Below are 20,618 nucleotides of genomic sequence, written 5' to 3' on the forward strand. Positions count from 1 at the left end.
TTAACTACATAATTTCTTATGCCACCAAAAAAGAAAAGGAAGTATGCGATGCACTTAAGGACATTATCCGTAATATTGATCAGACCTGCAACAAAAACTCAAAGGAAGTTTTACGCAATCTTGGAAACACTTTTTTGAATGCTAGGTCTGTGTCAATTCAGGAGGCTATTTTTAGATGTCTGCCTCATTTAAGTCTTTCCCACTTTAAACCTTCTGTTTTATTTATCTCTTCTGATATGCCAAAAGATCGCCACGGCATTGTTAAGCCACGTGCTTCTTTACAAGACCTGCCGGATGATTCTGAAGATGTTTTCCAGACATCTTTGGATGAGAGATATGTGCAGCGTCCTGATCATTTAAACGATATGTGCTATGCTGAATTTGCCTCTTTGTATGTTCGTCTTTATAGGAAGGTCACTCCTAAAAACGAGCATAAAGTAATAACTCTTAATAACAACATGGGTCAAATGATTAGAAGAGATTCGCCTCAGATTGTTCGCTCCCATAAAAAATCACGTACCAAAGAGCCTGAAAGTTATGGCTACTCTAAGTTATTCCTGTACTATCCGTGGAGAGAAAATGCTGACTTAATCGGTAATCATAACAGCTATATTGACTCGTTTGTCGCCCGTCTTGATGGTATGAAACAAAACATTCAAAAGTTTGAAAAATTTGATGACGAAACTCTGGCAAAAATGGAAAGTGAAATCAGAGAAGACATCAAGAATTCTCTTGATGAAGAAGCTAAGAAAAAGGAGGTTCTAGACGGTAGACATATATTTAACCACCCTTTCGACGGAATTAACATTTCCAAAGAGGATGAAAGTTCAAATTTTAATGTAACTTACAAAGAACCCTGCATAACTGACGAAGAATACAATAATATGGTTACCAGCCTAAATGACAAACAAAGGCTATTATTCCAAATAGTTGATCAACATTCGGACCAAGTTGCTCAAGGTAAAAAGGTAAACCAGTTTATTCATTTTCTTAGTGGCGCCGGAGGTGTAGGCAAAAGTTTCTTAATAAAATGTTTGCGTCACTGTATCTCGCGTAAGTTTAAGGATAACATTATAAACCCTAGGGTGGCTGTTGCTGCAAGTACAGGTGTTGCTGCAGCCCTGATCGACGGTCAAACGGTGCACCAGCTGCTGCAACTTGATTGTCAGGAGGGAGGTAGGATCACACCTAAACTACTTAATCCGAAAAAGAAGGTTAAGATGAGGAGGTTTTTCCAGAACATTAGATACATCTTTATAGACGAGGTGTCCATGGTTGGAAATACAAACTTAAATCAAATTAACACACGATTAAATGAAATTTTTGGTGTCCCCCCAGAAACAAAATTTGGTGGCATTAATGTGATTTTCTGTGGTGACTTGCATCAAATACCAGCAGTTCAACAGACCATGGTGTTCGAGAGTAAAGGTATTGCAGCCCTAGGGCCAAATGTCTGGAAGGAATCTGTAACTTTTACGGAGCTTTCCGATATTGTACGGTCCAAGGGTGACAGCCAGTTCACTGAGCTTTGCCACCGTCTTAGAGTAGGAGACCATACTGCTGATGACATTAAGTTGCTCTCCAGTTGAATTGTAGACAAGCAACCGGCACCTGCTGACATTATGGATTCTATGGTGATATATCCTACCAATAGACAATGTGCCACTCACAATCAAGAGTGCGTTCGTGAATTAAGTAAAACAACAAATATCACCAATATTGTCGCTAGTGATAGATTTTCTAATGAAACTTTTAACACAACAACTCCCTCTACAGGTGGAATTGTTTATGAGAAAATGTCTAAAAAAGCACAGGATTATACCAGTGACGATGTTAACAAAACGGCAGGCTTGCCATCCTCATTAAGTGTGGGAACTGGGGCTAGGGTTATGGTGCGAGTTAACATAGATACTCTTGATAAAATAGTCAACGGTGTTACCGGCACAGTCCACAGCATTGATTTAAAACCGGGCAAGATGATAGAAGCAGGTACCCTTATTGCTAGAGATGTTAGACAGATAAACATTGTGTTCGATGATGTAAATGTAGGTAGATCGATCAAACATCGTTGTGACAAGTACTGCTCCAAGACATGCACGAAGACCGGCACTGTCCCAATTAAACCTGTCGAAAAAGAATTTCTGTCAAAGAAAAACAACAAGACTTGGCTCAAGCGTTACCAAGTTCCGTTAGTCCTCTCCTGGGCGTGTACTGTACACAAGGTTCAGGGTTTAACGTTGAGTAAGGCTTTCATATTCCTTGCTGCAGCTTCTAAAGGTCATTCATGGCAGTCCGGTATGGCATATACTGCAAGTTCTAGGCTTACGTCTCTTTCCGGTCTTCATTTCATTTCCTTTGATCATAAGCAGATTCGGACGTCTCAAAAAGTAGTTGCTGAATACAGTCGGTTGCGAAGTGTTCCTCCGGTTACTTTACATCCTCAGCAAGACTCTAAGGCTACATCTTCCCAGGAAATTATCACCAGTCCAATTCCATTTTCTCCGATCAGCCTTCCCTGTTCTCCATTTTCACCCCGCATGAAACCTTCACTGATAGTGCTTGATGAGTTAGGCCGTCCACATTCCCCACCCAGCCCTTTTGATGACTCCCCAGTACCTTCTCGGACATTGAAGCGGACCGTTCCTTTCTCTCCATTATCAGATTCAACTTGTAAACAGTTCCGAGGCGACAAACTGTACTCTCCACTGCCAAGCTCGTTCTCCAATTTGACTTCCAAATTGAAACGCTCCATCCCACGTTCTCCTTCAACATTCGTCAGTCCTACCGTGAGAAAACATAAGAAAATCAATCATTCTCAGATAGTAGGCGATAGTCCAGTTGCACCTCCATTACATCGTCAGACCATACATGATGTAAGCAGTCAACTTAGCCAACCAACAAGTTTTCCACAAGTTTTGTCTGAGTCTGTTGGTCGGGCACACATTATTGACTTTTTGGGCCACCCTCAATCCGCTGCATCTGCCGCTTTTCTACAATCACTTGGATTTGCAGTAAATACTTCCTTCGCCACAATACAAAAAGGGTCAAGTTGTGGTTATATAGCATCAAGAGTAGTTTCCAAACTCAATTCTTTGATTTTGAACGGTCAATCCTGGTTTGACTCATCTTTGTTCAGTTGCAACTACTTTGGGCCATCAGATTACTCTACAGATATCTGTGCCATTGGCAATTATGCTCTAACAATTCCAGGAATTCATCCCGTCTTCCTAAGTGAAACTAATTGTCTAGATCTTATTCCTATTTACTCGCTTCATTTCCATGACCTATTGCTACCTCATAGGAACGAGTACTTCTCTAATATAGAACCTCCCCAAAGTAAATCTAGTTTCAAGGCCCGCATCATTCACCTTTAAGGGAGAAGTTTAAATCAAGCTCACAAGTCCTTTCTCCTACTATATTTATAGTAAATACGGATGATGGTCATGGTGTTCACTGGTACACTGTAGCTTTAGAAATGACCATCCCAACAAAACATCATGCTCAACATGAGTTTTAACTTCTCTTTTAAAATTTTCTGTGGAAATTAAAGTGGTTTTTTACACTACTTTACTTATCATAATATCGTTTCACATATATCAACTTATAGTCTTTGCGCATGTATTAACTTGATTGAAACTTCTCTCAGAAACTTCTCCCAGAGGTGACCGTACTAATATCACCGAATTTAACATTTGCTGATAAAAGTGAACCAAGGTAGTGTTAGACATTTTGTCCCTACATGGGCTCCCGGCCGTGCGTCCATGTAGGAGATGTGGGGCCTTCAGAGTGATAGGGTTACAGTGACTGTTAGTAGCGAAAGTATGAAGGCTATATCAGTAGACACAATTACCGAACACAGGGCATTGGCTCGACCTCCGAGACGGGGTATCCGCGAGGACCCTGGTCGTAATCAGCTCTGCACTGTTTCAGTGTATCCTGATGCCTGAAATCTAGGACACTGTCTACGTACGGGGTAGACTGCCACGGACGATTGGCTCTACTGCTATCTTGGTTCACTTTTTGACAAGAGCATAATGTTTAATTTGCTGCCATCTATATTATTCGTTCTATTATATTACGTGCAGGGGTCTTCACGGAACAGTTCTCGAAATCTACTATTTCGTTCTTTCTCAATCTGTACTGTCCCTTAATATAGACATTTCTTTGGCTTTCAGAAATTGAATTTGATAAAAGGGGAATTTCAATTCCTGCTTCGTTTCTGTTTTGAAAGCTTGATAGTAAATATTGGGATGGCTAATAGTACAGAGAAATCCTTGAAATGCTTAATACCTCAATAGACCCGGTATAGTTTTATCACAAAAACGTCTACTTGGCCTTATGCCTCATTTACAGCTCGAAGGTACTATATTATAAATACGTCTTTCTATTTAATTTATAAAGTTGCATAATTTTTCGTACTTTGTAAATGATCCAAAATAGGCCTAAACTAATTCTGACAAGACAGCTCCAGGACGATATATTATTTCAATGGTATGGTTTTCGCAGGTAAACCTCAGGTTTTGAGATGTCTAGTCCGCCAGGCTATGCTGACCATGATGTTTTTCAACATTTTTAGGGATATGAAGGAATTTCTTGCATTTAATTTATGCTTACTTTATAATTTATAATATATCAACTTATACGTAGGACCGGAATAATATCACCAAATTTAACATTTGCTGATAAAAGTGAACCAAGGTAGTGTTAGACATTTTGTCCCTACATGGGCTCCCGGCCGTGCGTCCATGTAGGAGATGTGGGGCCTTCCGAGTGATAGGGTTACAGTGACTGTTAGTAGCGAAAGTATGAAGGCTATACCAGTAGACACAATTACCGAACACAGGGCATTGGCTCGACCTCCGAGACGGGGTATCCGCGAGGACCCTGGTCGTAATCAGCTCTGCACTGTTTCAGTGTATCCTGATGCCTGAAATCTAGGACACTGTCTACGTACGGGGTAGACTGCCACGGACGATTGACTCTACTGCTATCTTGGTTCACTTTTTGACAAGAGCATAATGTTTAATTTGCTGCCATCCATATTATTCGTTCTACTAACATTCATATTTACATATCTTTCACCGTTATTTATATATTTGTATTAATCACTGTAGATTAGATGTATTATAAGGATGCAGGTGGAGGACGTCCGATTGTGCTACCCGTGGGCACAACTCGTGTAATCCGGAAACAATGGAGATCGTGTAAGACTTCTATTGGCTAACTCTCCACATATAGGTAAGTTCAGGTGAGTTCAGGTAAGTATGACCTAATTTCATTACTTACATTAAACTCGTCTGCTACAATAAATGAATAACAGGGACTTCCATAATAGTGCATACTCAGCTTTTGTTTTGTGCCCCGGATTCCCAACTTTCTCATGTTTGCTGATGTCTGAATAACAATTTCTTACGTGATTGAACAAAAACCTCCATTAACTTTTTGAACACAGCTCTATGACGATATTTAATTTCAGCAGCTATTTTGTTGCTTAATATATTTTACAGCTTGCACTTGGGACACGATGTTCTGCTCGGTACACTCTGACATCATCTTCGGCAATATCTATTCCTTATCGCTAGCAGTTAGCTCTCTACCTTATACATTGGCTAGCAACACTCTACAGATATCGACATGTAACATATCAAAAAATGCTGAACCTGGGGGCTTCTTTAATGTGCCGGTTCGTTTACTTAATCATTCCATTAAATGCTCTTTCTTAAACAATTACTGCAGAACAGGGCCAAACCTTTAATGTCCTTACACCCTACTACACTAATTTTTAATCATCACTCTACTTCAGGCAACACAACACAGTCTACTTCTCCAACAACTAACGATTAGGGGATTCAAACAACTACAAATTAATCCACAAGCTTACATCTACATCTTCTACATCATCAGGGGGTAGCATCCTCATTACTACTTAGCTCACCAAAACCATCTGAAACTGGATATTGACTACTCACACTAACCTTTCATTTCATACTTTCATCATCATAAACAGTGTCAAACACCGCACCATACGTTGTACTATTACACACTAGCCTCAACTAAAATTCAACGAACGCAACATTCAAACCTACTACAGGCATATATATAATATATTTGGGGCTGTACTAATAATAGGTCATGGAAGCCTACTTTTCCCACAAGCAGATAATTACCCAAACATTTATATTTATATCACGACTGTAAGTTGTAACATATATTCTGAAAAGTTTACTTGAAACATTCACACGAGAACAGCTATATATCCTAATACATTGTTTCTGTCTATCTTACATTCACAAAAACATGAAATTAAAATCTCCGACATCTGCCTTTTGTTTAAGCTACATCCTTCATAATGAGTAGTTCTCCCCAGTGTCGTAATCGTTTTGATACTCATCTGGTATGTTTCCCGTATCTAACTTGTCTTTTGGTTACTTATAATCGATACGATTGTGGTTATTGTAAAATATGAAGTGCACATTAGCATTAAAAATGACCACCACCACATCATTTGGAAGTGTTTGTCAACACTAACAACCACCACCACATCATTTGGAAGTGTTTGTCAACACTAACAACCACCACCACATCATTTCTCTGTGCATGTCAACACTAACAACCACCACCACATCATTTGTCTGTGCATGTCAACACTAACAACCACCACCACATCATTTGTCTGTGCATGTCAACACTAACAACCACCACCACATCATTTGTCTGTGCATGTCAACACTAACAACCACCACCACATCATTTGTCTGTGCATGTCAACACTAACAACCACCACCACATCATTTGTCTGTGTTTATCAACACTAACAACAACCACCACATCATTTGTCTGTGCATGTCAACACTAACAACCACCACCACATCATTTGTCTGTGCATGTCAACACTAACAACCACCACCACATCATTTGTCTGTGCATGTCAACACTAACAACCACCACCACATCATTTGTCTGTGTTTGTCAACAATAACAACCACCACCACATCATTTGTTTGTGCATATCAGAACTAAAATTGCAAACGTTAAAGAGGGATCCCAATCAGCAGACTTTCAACAGGAATTATTTTCCTACCGCTGACGTAATCTGATGCGAAAACCAACAACTCCTCATTCTACAATTACACGTATCCATCCTCGTATCAATTTATTTAACCATGACAAGTTAGGAACGGCATTGTAACCTACAATTCGACTAATATAAGTCTTCAAATGTATATCGATATCCACTGAATCTGTTTATCATTAAAGACTAAGCTTAAACAAAAGTGCATACTGCTTAACTTCGACTACCCCGTATTCATTCCAAACCGCCCAGTGCAACCTCCCGTGAGGATCTGGATATTTATAGTAATACAATCGACTGAATGTTTCAGTAAACTTACTGCGGGGTTAAGGGTTTATCTGTCCGAATAGATTCAATAAAGAAATCTAGGTTCCCATGACCAATATAATTGAGATGTCAAGAAGAATTAAGAATATACAACTTTTTTAAATGATAAAAGTAGTTTCTTGTCATTTGATCTGTCTAATGGTTTTCATTAATAGTTCATGTTCTGTTCAATATTACTTAAAATTTATTTCTTCAATTAGTTGTTTCATTGTTGCTCAAATTAAACATTAAAGAACGTTTACAGCGAATGTATGAAATATTTATGATAACATAATCTTACAAACCATGCCCCGTACAAGTATGTCAATTTTACAATACCACTGAGTCTTACCAAATAAAACCATTTGTATTGGTACAGTTTATTAACTTAAAGATGGCCTGCTACGTCATGACTGTTGCAAAAGAAGGGGAGACAATATAACGTTTCCTTCTATAATTGTACGATCACGCGACCCTAGCACCTGTGCCACCCACACCCCAACTCAAAACACGTGAAGAGTTTTTATCCAACGCGAAACAACTCCTGCGCCTCAGACGATTTTAGTCAGACACCATCATGCCGCGCGGCTTTTCAAACACTATTTAAAATATTCTCTGCGCGACTGACGGCATACATTAGAAGCTTTATTTTTATATTCACACGCAAACATGATAAAGGCAACCTTTCCACTTCCTACCTCGTAGGGGCCAATAATGTAGAATGAAGAAACATTATTAATTATTTTTGCAAACATAAATTTAAACGATCGACAAAAGGTAATGCCTACGGTCGATGGAAATCTAGCGTCCGCTAACCGGCGCAATTCTTGTTAACTTTAAAACTAGCCTAATGCACAATTTATACCTATAGGAAGCAGAACTGAGCTCCACAACCCAAGGCATGGCCCAACACCAGAGAATACTAAATCGCAAAATTGACGTTTTTATAAAATAATTCTTCAAAAAAGCACAAACTTCAATGACGAATATCTTTATGAAGGAGCAAGCTAGAAAAACTTTCCGGTAGATTTTCAGAATGCTTGAACAATTATCTAAGATGAAAATTTCCTCAGATTTTGAATACAATTACTTTTTAATGGTGTAAAATCATTTTAAAAAGTTATTACTTTGTCAAAAATCAAGTTTTAAAAACGGTTAACTTGATGACGTCATCAAGGGGTGTTCATGACGTCAAATAATTTGTTTATAAATGTAAACTAAAGTGTAAACAATTATTTTCAAGACCTGTGGTCGGAAATGGCTGTATCTTTTATACTTTAGAATCTATGGACAATTAAACACAGGCTACAATTGACTGGCAAAGCGTTTATCCCTTAGGCTCTTACTAAATCGCTCGCCCAAAAATTTCACGTGACTTTGGTTTTTTTGGTTTTGCAGCCGTACAAAACGGTTTTACATAAACTCTAATCCCAACCCTAACCCTAACCATAACCCCGAAGCTATCCATAATCTTAACCACAACCCTAACCCTAACCCGAGCCCGAAATAATCGAATTCACGTTTTACTAGCCTGTCACGTGACCAAAACGGTTTTTTGCCCATAACTCTCCAGGGAAGCATTTTTAATCATCACTCTACTTCAGGCAACACAACACAGTCTACTTCTCCAACAACTAACGATTAGGGGATTCAAACAACTACAAATTAATCCACAAGCTTACATCTACATCTTCTACATCATCAGGGGGTAGCATCCTCATTACTACTTAGCTCACCAAAACCATCTGAAACTGGATATTGACTACTCACACTAACCTTTCATTTCATACTTTCATCATCATAAACAGTGTCAAACACCGCACCATACGTTGTACTATTACACACTAGCCTCAACTAAAATTCAACGAACGCAACATTCAAACCTACTACAGGCATATATATAATATATTTGGGGCTGTACTAATAATAGGTCATGGAAGCCTACTTTTCCCACAAGCAGATAATTACCCAAACATTTATATTTATATCACGACTGTAAGTTGTAACATATATTCTGAAAAGTTTACTTGAAACATTCACACGAGAACAGCTATATATCCTAATACATTGTTTCTGTCTATCTTACATTCACAAAAACATGAAATTAAAATCTCCGACATCTGCCTTTTGTTTAAGCTACATCCTTCATAATGAGTAGTTCTCCCCAGTGTCGTAATCGTTTTGATACTCATCTGGTATGTTTCCCGTATCTAACTTGTCTTTTGGTTACTTATAATCGATACGATTGTGGTTATTGTAAAATATGAAGTGCACATTAGCATTAAAAATGACCACCACCACATCATTTGGGAGTGTTTGTCAACACTAACAACCACCACCACATCATTTGGAAGTGTTTGTCAACACTAACAACCACCACCACATCATTTCTCTGTGCATGTCAACACTAACAACCACCACCACATCATTTGTCTGTGCATGTCAACACTAACAACCACCACCACACCCCAACTCAAAACACGTGAAGAGTTTTTATCCAACGCGAAACAACTCCTGCGCCTCAGACGATTTTAGTCGGACACCATCATGCCGCGCGGCTTTTCAAACACTATTTAAAATATTCTCTGCGCGACTGACGGCATACATTAGAAGCTTTATTTTTATATTCACACGCAAACATGATAAAGGCAACCTTTCCACTTCCTACCTCGTAGGGGCCAATAATGTAGAATGAAGAAACATTATTAATTATTTTTGCAAACATAAATTTAAACGATCGACAAAAGGTAATGCCTACGGTCGATGGAAATCTAGCGTCCGCTAACCGGCGCAATTCTTGTTAACTTTAAAACTAGCCTAATGCACAATTTATACCTATAGGAAGCAGAACTGAGCTCCACAACCCAAGGCATGGCCCAACACCAGAGAATACTAAATCGCAAAATTGACGTTTTTATAAAATAATTCTTCAAAAAAGCACAAACTTCAATGACGAATATCTTTATGAAGGAGCAAGCTAGAAAAACTTTCCGGTAGATTTTCAGAATGCTTGAACAATTATCTAAGATGAAAATTTCCTCAGATTTTGAATACAATTACTTTTTAATGGTGTAAAATCATTTTAAAAAGTTATTACTTTGTCAAAAATCAAGTTTTAAAAACGGTTAACTTGATGACGTCATCAAGGGGTGTTCATGACGTCAAATAATTTGTTTATAAATGTAAACTAAAGTGTAAACAATTATTTTCAAGACCTGTGGTCGGAAATGGCTGTATCTTTTATACTTTAGAATCTATGGACAATTAAACACAGGCTACAATTGACTGGCAAAGCGTTTTCTGCTCACTGTCACTGTATGAATCCGTTAAAGACAGTAGACGGTTTAGGGCTAATAGTCCTGTTTTGAAAGTTGGCTTTGGTCCAAGATTGGCTCACAGAATAGACTCGGATGCGGTACAATACACCCCTAGAAAATGATCCATGAAAGCATTGAGAAACCCATTTTGCAAGTTTAATTTTAGTTTTTAGCTTCAGGTTTGAAATGCAAAGAACATTGTCCAGGATGAAAATAAGACTGCAATTAGGTTTACGTCACAAGAAATTTGATATAGAATTGCTTGCTTTCTACTCTTAGTAAGAATACAGTTTGAGACTTGCTTCAGCTTTGGTTGTTATCAGTCAAAATCTTAGGAAATAATTTAAGGAACTTAGCGGGAGTTCGTATTACATAAAATAACAAATAGTAGCCGGATCAACACTTACTATATATTACAAAATACCATTATGAGAAGAAAAGGAGGAAAAACTAAAATATGTAACTATAATTATAGTTTAATATAGTGTGTTCCAATGCTCTTAGTTAGGTGACATTTATTCTGAAATATTTTGTGTGGTTTTATCTATGAATTAATAGATCGGGATTCTGAGGTGACATTTGAGGCAGCTAGAATTGACAATAGCTTCCAGCATTGACCCATATAATCCAAATAGCTGTCACATGTCAATATAATTTTTTTTCTCATCAGAATCAGAATCCGTTACCTGCAGCAATAAATTTGAGACACAGGAATTTGAAAAACAGGAACAATTTCTTTTTAAAGTTAAACCAAATTAATATTCAAAATTATAAAAATGGTTTGCGATTACGTTACAGAACTTTCGAAATAATTGTATTAAAAGAACTAACTAATTTCAATAGCCAAGTTTAACAAAGTCTTGTAATCATCCAAGAAAAAATTTCAATAAAAAATTTTATTCAATTTTCGCTATAATTAAAATCTTTGTCAATTTGTTATTAGGTTTTTTCACAAAGCCCTTGCTATTGCTAGTTTCTGAAGAGATTGACTTTGCCAGTGCCTAAGCTCATCTCATTGCTCCTTTTCAACGATCAGTGGCTTTCTGAGTGTCTTTCTGAGGGTCTTTCTGAGTGTTTTTGAGTGTCTTCCTTCTCAGCTTAACTTAACCTGATCATATATGACGTGTAAATTTTGAATTAAGAGTTGGTTATTTTTCTTCCTGTGCAAGAACAAAACGATGTCCAATTAGTTATTAATGACTACCTGTTGTTAGCTTGCAGAATCTTCAGCCACAAACAATTGAATACTTAAGTTAGTGATAACTTAATGTAACAGACTTAATTTTGAAAACAGCTTCGGAATTATCTCCTTGTTCTCTTTTCCTTGCATTATCTTATCTCACATCGGGATGTTTACATGGGAAATTAGTTTAGTATGAATTGAATCTAATTCAGTTGATATTTACTGAAAGTAAAACTAAGTAGTTAGTAAGTTTAAAGGATATTATATTGAACAATTCACCCTAACCACGTCCCATAGGTTCCGTGTGAATAGTTCTCAGGTATTATCAAATATTTTATGCTAAATATAAGATGCAAACAGTGAGATAAAGAGAAAAAAATCAAACTTCCAATTAAAGAAAATATCAAAAATGGACCTAGTATATTACACGAAGGTGGTACCACACGAGAGAGAAGGACATCTTCAACAAGTAACAGTCCTTCTCCTACGTTTAAGGTGACTTCTCGGGCAGCTGAAAGTAACACTGGTACATTCATTACTGGCAGTGGAGGTTCCATGGTAACTGCGCCAGTTCTTGTACATAGCCAAGTGAGCAGCGGGCTGAAATAATTATAAAAATAAAATATAAATTGTGTATTTATTGCATATTTTTGGTAATTTATGCATTACGCATATAATTCCAATGGACAATCAGATAATTTTTTATTCTGGATGATTCACCTTTTTAGTTCTAGGTATTATTGATTTTTAAAACATCTCTCATACGAGAATATACCAATATCGAAGAATAGTAACCTTTTTTGCCGAAAATAGCGATTTCGGCCACCGACGTTATTCCACTGGGACTAAATATCTGTTAGTTTGACACATCACGTATTTACGTTCGGTCTTCGGAGGAAAGGGATGATCACAGGGGGTACATCGTATAATCATGTGAGCTGGGAATCTGGCACATTTTTCAGAGTCTTTCTCATCTGGAAATATCGCATTCACTGCAGTTCCTTCATCAGCGGCAAGTTCCATTTGAACTGGTTAGTTTCATATTCGGGTTAAACTCGATTAATACTAACACAGTAGATATCTTTTAGTGTTATTCCATCCACAGTTCACCGTCCTTGCCAGGTGTTCTTTGTGCTATAGTTGAGTGCTTAGATACCGATTAAAGCCAGTGCCTGTGTGTAGGGTAGTGCATCTTTAGACTCCGCATTCTGGATTGTTTTATTGCCGTATGGGATTGTCATTTATCGCTCTGATCCTCTTGCACTGCTCATCACAGGTGGAAGTGGACAGGCTAAGAACAAGTGAGCTGTGTACTGTAACATATATTGACATTGTCGATTATTCTGTTGGCGAAACCAAGGGTTATCAGTGCTCAGTGTGTATTAAAAAGAGGTTCAGAGTGGCTGTTTGATATGAGCGAAATATTTGAAAGTTTTTGAATTAACTTCTAATTCCAGCTGTGACTAGTTAAGCATGGATTGAGTAATATAACCGTAGGTAACGAGGGTACAAAAAACAAGACTTGGTTTTACTAAAGAATTAGGCTACGTTTATTGAGCGTAGACACCCCTAAACTCAAAAAACCTAGTTTTCTACCAAGACTTCCGTTCTTGTATTATGATATTATAACCAACTAGTTTTGATCTTAAGAAAAAAAGGGTGGACTGGCATTTTATAGTGTTGAAATGGGGTGTTTAGGGTCCTAGTGAGTGTGAGACAGATCATAGCAAGAACACGACAATTTGAACATCAGGTTTAGAGCGAGTACACCAAGAGGCAAGATTCCAAGTATGCTGGTAGATAATATACAAGTATAACTATAGAATGATGGGAACACATTTGTAGGTACCACCCGTATTCACACTCAGGACTGCGTTCAGTCATTTTCCGATACAAGAATGGGGAGGGTTCTATAAACAAAAAAAAACAAACAACAAATATATTATGTGGGAATTGGGTAGATAATAACGGGGGCATTATCGCACTTCTCATTACCCTAGTGACAGGGTAAATCCATTATATCGTTGGCAGCGGCTCAGGTGCAAATTTAAAAATTGGTCAGTATTAACCGTGTTATTTTTATATGTAAGCTATGCAGCGCGCAATGAGGGGACTTTATGACGTCACGAGGCACAGCATATTAATGCAATAACACGCGTTACACCGTACGATAGAGAGTTGGTTCTTTCGGCGATACGATTCTTTACCAGTTTGACACAGCTGATTTAAATCTTAGCAAATTGGAGACTACATATTTTTCAGTTAATGGTCCTTTAACGTGTTAGTATATGTAGCGGGGTTGTGTTATAAAAGTAGGGATCCTGCCGGCCATTGATTCAATCGACTATCTCAGGATGGGGTAAGTCGGGGGGGGGGGGGGGGGGTTAAGCGCCCATTAGCTGGGCTCGGGAGAGTTCCACAACAATCCCCACATCAGCATAACCTTGTTACTAACATCAAGAGTCACAGCCAGGACTCATGCTTGTGTTGTGTTAAAATGGTGAGCGTATAATTTTAGGTAGTCTAGTGCATTATGTAGATTAAGAGCTCTCAACCCAGAGCTATAGAGCCTACCCTTATGGTTATTAATCTTTAACTTGATGTCATCGCTGAGAAGGGGGCAGGGTCACAAACTACATAAAAGTCAATTGTGTTCTGTTAAATGGAGAGATTGGGACTTTTCACATGTTATGACGCAGACTAGGGGGAGGGAGTTGGAAAAGCTTTTGTAAGAGGGAAACATTGATCTCATGATTGTGAAGAAGAGGAGAGAGAGAGAGAGAGAGAGAGAGAGAGAGAGAGAGAGAGAGAGAGAGAGAGAGAGAGAGAGAGAGAGAGAGAGAGAGAGAGAGAGAGAGAGAGAGAGAGAGAGAGAGAGAGAGAGAGAGAGAGAGTTCATACGACAATGTTATTGGTTATGCGTGTTTTCAGATATAATAGGCGGGTGTGGTGCGGAGTCAACAAGGGTTAATTTCTATAACGATTTAAATAAAAATGGAAAGCGAAGACGGGTCACGGGAGTGATTTGTCATACGTTGTATGTTGTATGACCCACCGCGCTTACCTGGGGACCCCAGGCTATCATGTTCATAAACATAAAAAATAAACATAGTAAATAAAGATTCGGCGGAATGACAGGCTGAGCGCCGCCCAGTAAGCCGCGCACGAAGTGCGCGGCTCCCCCTGTATCGTCAGGACGATAAAGTGAAACGACCGTGGGGGTCGCAACGTGATACAAGAAGTGATGAGGTGTAATAGTCGGTGTTCAGACCTTATGATCATGGAATGTGGTGCCTCATGGCTAATAATGACTTAATTATCCACAAGAAATAACTGATTATTTACCTGAGGACCCCAGGCTATTATGTTCATTAACATAAAGATTTGGCGGAATGACAGGCTGAGCGCGGCCCAGTAACTGATTATGAAATTATTGTTTAAGAAACTATTGGGTCACCTAATGCGGGTTTTGACTCAGCGGGTAATTACTCCTACCCTTTTTAAACTACCCTTATCATATACGGGTACAGTGTTACACTAGTATATGATATAGTTTGAAGACACGCTTCAGTACTGAGATATTCAATCTACTTCCTACCTGTGTAATCACTGCTAACTCTCGAGAGGAACCTAGTACATAGTGCACACTTCAGGTTAATTCTTTGATTTACAACTCTTTATCATCGTTGGCATTTTTAAAACCTTTCTGTATTATTTTCAAAATTGTATTACACGAGTTATTCTCATATTTCGTTAAAACTGTTATTTAATGTTCGCATTTGTATTGCATGATATTCAATCACAAAATGATTAACCTGCTCATAATCATATCAGTGCTTGTATCAGTGCTCCGTGAGTAACAAGATGTTATATTTTAGGTACTATACTCAGGTCAGCGATCAAGCAGCGTATTCCAATTTCTTTCTAAATTAGAAATAGAACAACATCGTTTTTGGATATCAAGGTAAGAATATGTATGTTTACTAGCACTTGGCTGTTTTACAAGATCTTGAAGTTGATATTCCAATATAAGTCTTGAATTTAGACTAATAGTCATCCCTATTATACGGCTCCTCATTCTCCATCCTAAACAATAATTTAAAATATTCCACCCCGCACATCAGTAGTCCAATCTTATTAAAAAATGATCTACATTGCTCGCAATAATTGATAATATTGATAATAATAATTAATATGACAGGATATTATACATTTTAGGTACCAGATTCCGGTCAGAGATAACTGATTAAGCTGCGTTTCTGATATTTTCGTACTGAAGATCAACATTCATCCTCAATATTAAAGTATGTACTCCCCAGTCCACCCCTCACAACTCCCCTTAATTTTTTTATTTTTCATTTGAAAATTCAATTAATTATTATATTATCAAGCGTTACATTTCAGCCATGCAGAATTACAATGACATATTTTGATATACTAATTGATAAATGGTACTGCAATATAAGTTGCTTAATGTTTGGCCGGATGACAACTAACGAGAAAAATAAACTTGATTACATAATAATTAATTCGGCGGAACCAACACATAGCAAGAGCCACATTAACGTTGGGGTCGTCAAGATCAAAATCAAACTCGTACTTTATCCTGAAAACCTGGTGCCTCATCTCATTTACAAATTATGATTACTTATAATAGTTTCATTTATCTCAGAATATCTAAATTTACTGAACAATGGACAACTATGTAAAGAACGGAAAAGAAATATTTCTCAAGTTCTGCACCCCTGATGACAAACGACCCATTATGCTGCCGAGAGCTCCAGATCAGACGTATATAGACAGGTACCCGGAGAGTAGTGACTTCAGAGACGAACGACAACGTCAGTCTGATTATGAGGCTGAAGTCATGGTGTATAGGGCTTTAGAGAAATTTCCGGACAATAAGATCGTCGTTCTCCATAACTTTGAATTCACGCACCACCAATACCGTTTGTGTGATCAGAGTCATTTGTGGAACAAAAAGACGTGCAAAGGGTGCAAGAATTTTTTGAATAAGGAAGGAGAATGTGATTTTTTAATTTTATGTCCAGACTGCATTATTATAATCGAAGTTAAGAACATGCCTCACATTTATAATGCGGTCGACAAGGAAAAACACTTCAAGGTATTATTTGGTACGTTCTCAAAATCAGTTGATAGTTAGGGCAAGAGTTGATTTTTCTGTGAACAAATTCGTAACAAAGGTTTGTCTACTGGAATGTGTTGTCCATAGTCCCAGGAACCACCAAAAAAAACCGTCCAGCTGAAACTTTTGGGCAAAAATTTTTATAGTCATTTTTCTCCAGGAACCCATACGCCCCACCCCTAATATTGGTTATTCGGCTCCCGAAGGTCTTGAGATCTCCATAGGGGGTGCAAAATGACCGCAATGGCCACATTATTGCAGGCGAATGATAGTTTCAGAACGATTGGGGCTTTATTTTTCGAAATAAATGGAATTTTTCGAAATTTTTCTCAATTTTATTGAAATTTCGAAAAAAATACACCAAATTATTTTTAACGCTTATTTCAAATCTTACTCGGGAAATAACTTCAATTAACAAATATCAAGGTTAACTAACAAACAACAGATTATTGACCAACCCCCAGACAGCTATTCGACGGTACATGCTACTCTGGTTGAATGTCTTAAGTTATCCTACAGTGAGCCGATAATAATCACATTCGATTTGCCATTGTGGAATAAGCCACCCGAATAGTACTGGAAACTGGGATGCCTATTGTGGTCAGGGTTGGGGGCTTCCACACTCTCACGAGTTTTCTTGGCTGCATAGGCTATATAATGGCAGACTCGGGTTTAGAGGAGCTCATCAAACTCGTGTATCCTGGAGACGTCACGCATATATCGGATGGAGGATCTTACTATAAAGCGTTGAGAGCCCACTTTCTGATCGACGCCGCTCTTTGTTGTTTCATTATAGAGGAAGAAGTTTACGACGAGGAACTAGTAGACTTGGAAGGTTACATCAACAAATGTGTGAACGAAAATATAGGTGTTAACTTTAAGACTAAATCTATTCAGGATCTATCAGAGAAAATAACTCTGCTTCTAAAGGGGGGGGGGGGGGGGGGGGGGGGGGGGGGGATCATGTTTTTTTGTCCGTTTTTGTCCGTTTGGCAGCCATATTTTCAAAACGGACAAAAAATAAAGCGGACAAAAACGGTCAAAAACGGACAAAAACGGACAAAAAATAACAAAAATTGAAATAACATTTAGATGCTTCCTCCTCTTCCTCCTCCTCCTCCTCTTCCACCGCCTCAGTCATCCTCCTCAGTCCTCCTCCTCCTCCTGAGTCCTCCTCCTGGGTCCTCCTCCTGAGTCCTCCTCCTCCTCCTCTTCATCCTCCTCCTCTTCATCCTCCTCCTCTTCCTCCTCAGTCCTCAGTCCTTCTCCTCAGTCCTCCTCCTCAGTCCTCATCCTTCTCCTCAGTCCTCTTCAGTCCTCCTCCTCAGTCCTCCCCTCAGTCCCCCTCCTCCTCCTTCTATTCAGTCCTCCTCCTCATCCTCCTCAGTTCTCCTCAGTCCTCCTCCTTCTCAGTCCTCCTGAGTCCTCCTCCTGAGTCCTCCTCCTCCTCCCCCTCCCTCTCAGTCATCCTCCTCAGCCATCCTCCTCAGTCCTCCTCCTCTGCAGTCCTCATCATCCTCCTCAGTCCTCCTCCTCCTGGGTCCTCCTCCTCCTCTTCATCCTCCTCCTCTTCCTCCTCAGTCCTCAGTCCTTCTCCTCAGTTCTCCTCCTCATCCTTCTCGTCAGTCCTCCTCATCCTCAGTCCTCCCCCAGTCCCCCTCCTCCTCCTATTCAGTCCTCCTCCTCCTCCTCCTCAGTTCTCCTCCTTCTCATTCCTCCTTCTGAGTCCTCCTCATTCCTCCTTCTGAGTCCTCCTCATTCCTCCTTCTGAGTCCTCCTCCTCCTTTTTCTCCTGAGTCTTCCTCCTGGGTCCTCTTTCTCCTCCTCCTCCTCCTCCCTCTCAGTCATCCTCCTCAGTCATCCTCCTCAGCCATCCTCCTCAGCCATCCTCCTCCGCGATCCTCCTCAGCGATCCTCCTCAGTACTCCTCAGTCCTCCTCCTTCTCAGTCCTCCTCAGTCATCCTTCTCCTCCTCCTCCTCCTGGGGGGACAAAAACGGACAAAAACGGACAACAAAATAACAAAAATGGAAATAATATTTAGATGCTTCCTCCTCCTCCTCCTCCTCCTCCTCCTCCTCCTCCTCTTCCCCTCCTCCTCCTCCTCCTCCTCCTCCTCCTCCTCCTCCTCCTCCTCCTCCTCCTCAGTCATCCTCCTCCTCCTCCTGAGTCCTCCTCCTGGGTCCTCCTCCTGGGACCTCCTCCTCTTAGGTCCACCTCCTCTTCATCCTCCTCCTCTTCCTCCTCAGTCCTCAGTCCTCCTCCTCAGCTCAGTTCTCCTTCTCAGTCCTCCTCCTCATCCTTTTCCTCAGTCCTCCTCCTCCTCAGTCCTGCCCAGTCCCCCTCCTCCTCCTATTCACTCCTCCTCCTCCTCCTCCTCCTCCTCCTCCTCCTCCTCCTCCTCCTCCTCCTCCTCAGTCCTCCTCCTCCTCAGTCCTCCTCCTTCTCAGTCCTCCTCCTCCTCCTCAGTCCTCCTCCTACTCAGTCATCCTCCTCAGTCCTCCTCCTCCTCCTCCTGGGTCCTCCTCCTGGGTCTTCCTGATCCTCCTCAGTCCTCTTCCTCCTCCCCTCCTCAGTCCTTCTTTTACTCCTCCTCGTCCTCAACAGTCCTCCTTCTCCCCAGTCCTCCTCCTCCTCCTGGGGCCTTTTCCTGGGTCCTCCTCCAGGGTCCTCATCCTCCTGGTTCCTCCTCCTCCTGCTTCTCCTCCTCAGTCCTTCTCCTCTTCCTCCTCCTCCTCAGTCTTCCTCATATTCCTCAGTCCTCCCCCAGTCACCCTCCTCCTCAGTCCTCCCCCAGTCACCCTCCTCCTCATCCTCATCCTCCTCATCAGTCCTCCTTCGCCTTCTCAGTCCTCCTCTTCAGTCCTCCTCCTCCTCCTTTTCCTGGTTCCTCCTCCTCAGTCCGCATTCTCCTCCACAGTCCTTCTCAGTCCTTCTCCCAGTCACCCTCTTCCTCATCCTCCTCATCAGTCCTCCTTCTCTCTAGTCCTCCTCCTCAGTCCTCCTCCTCCTCCTCCTGGGTTCTCCTCCTGGATCCCTCTTCTCCTCCTCAGTCCTTCTCCTCCTCCTCCTCAGTTATCCTCCTCATATGAACCTTATATGTTGTAACTGTTCTGTCGATGTGGAACAGGCCTGTTTGACTTTCAGATGTTCATGTAGGAAATATGGCTTCAATTGTTTGCCAGCTTGTGGACGATGCCATGGTATGAACTGCACAAACATTAGACATGATGAACCTGAAGAACAAGCGAATTTTGATTAATATTAACTGTGTATTAATAATTGTCATGGTACTTACTGAGAATACACATTTTAGATTAACTGTATTTGTTATTTGTAGATAAGTTTTTAAATAGATTTGAAATAAGCGTTAAAAATAATTTGGTGTTTTTTTTTCGAAATTTCAATAAAATTGAGAAAAAATTCGAAAAATTCCATTTATTTCGAAAAATAAAGCTCCAATCGTTCTGAAACTATCATTCGCCTGCCATAATGTGGCCATTGCGGTCATTTTGCACCCCCTATGGAGATCTCAAGACCTTCGGGAGCCGAATAACCAATATTAGGGGTGGGGCGTATGGGTTCCTGGAGAAAA

General features: G+C 39.9%; 2 protein-coding genes across 2 annotated transcripts in view; both read left to right on the top strand.

Annotated features, from left to right (window-relative positions):
• The window catches only part of LOC134813932 (uncharacterized), a 67,687-nt gene that overhangs the window by 19,229 nt on the left and 27,840 nt on the right, over nucleotides 1-20,618 (top strand). The gene's annotated exons all lie outside the window — the stretch shown is intronic.
• Nucleotides 1,494-3,231, top strand: LOC134814319 (uncharacterized). Its single transcript, XM_063822414.1, has 2 exons — nucleotides 1,494-2,873; nucleotides 3,211-3,231. The coding sequence occupies exons 1-2, from the start codon at nucleotides 1,623-1,625 to the stop codon at nucleotides 3,229-3,231; spliced, it is 1,272 nt and encodes a 423-aa protein (XP_063678484.1). The 5' UTR covers nucleotides 1,494-1,622.

The sequence above is a fragment of the Bolinopsis microptera genome, chromosome 4 (assembly GCF_026151205.1).
Source record: "Bolinopsis microptera isolate Bmic1 chromosome 4, MBARI_Bmic_1.0, whole genome shotgun sequence".
Taxonomy (NCBI): domain Eukaryota; kingdom Metazoa; phylum Ctenophora; class Tentaculata; order Lobata; family Bolinopsidae; genus Bolinopsis; species Bolinopsis microptera.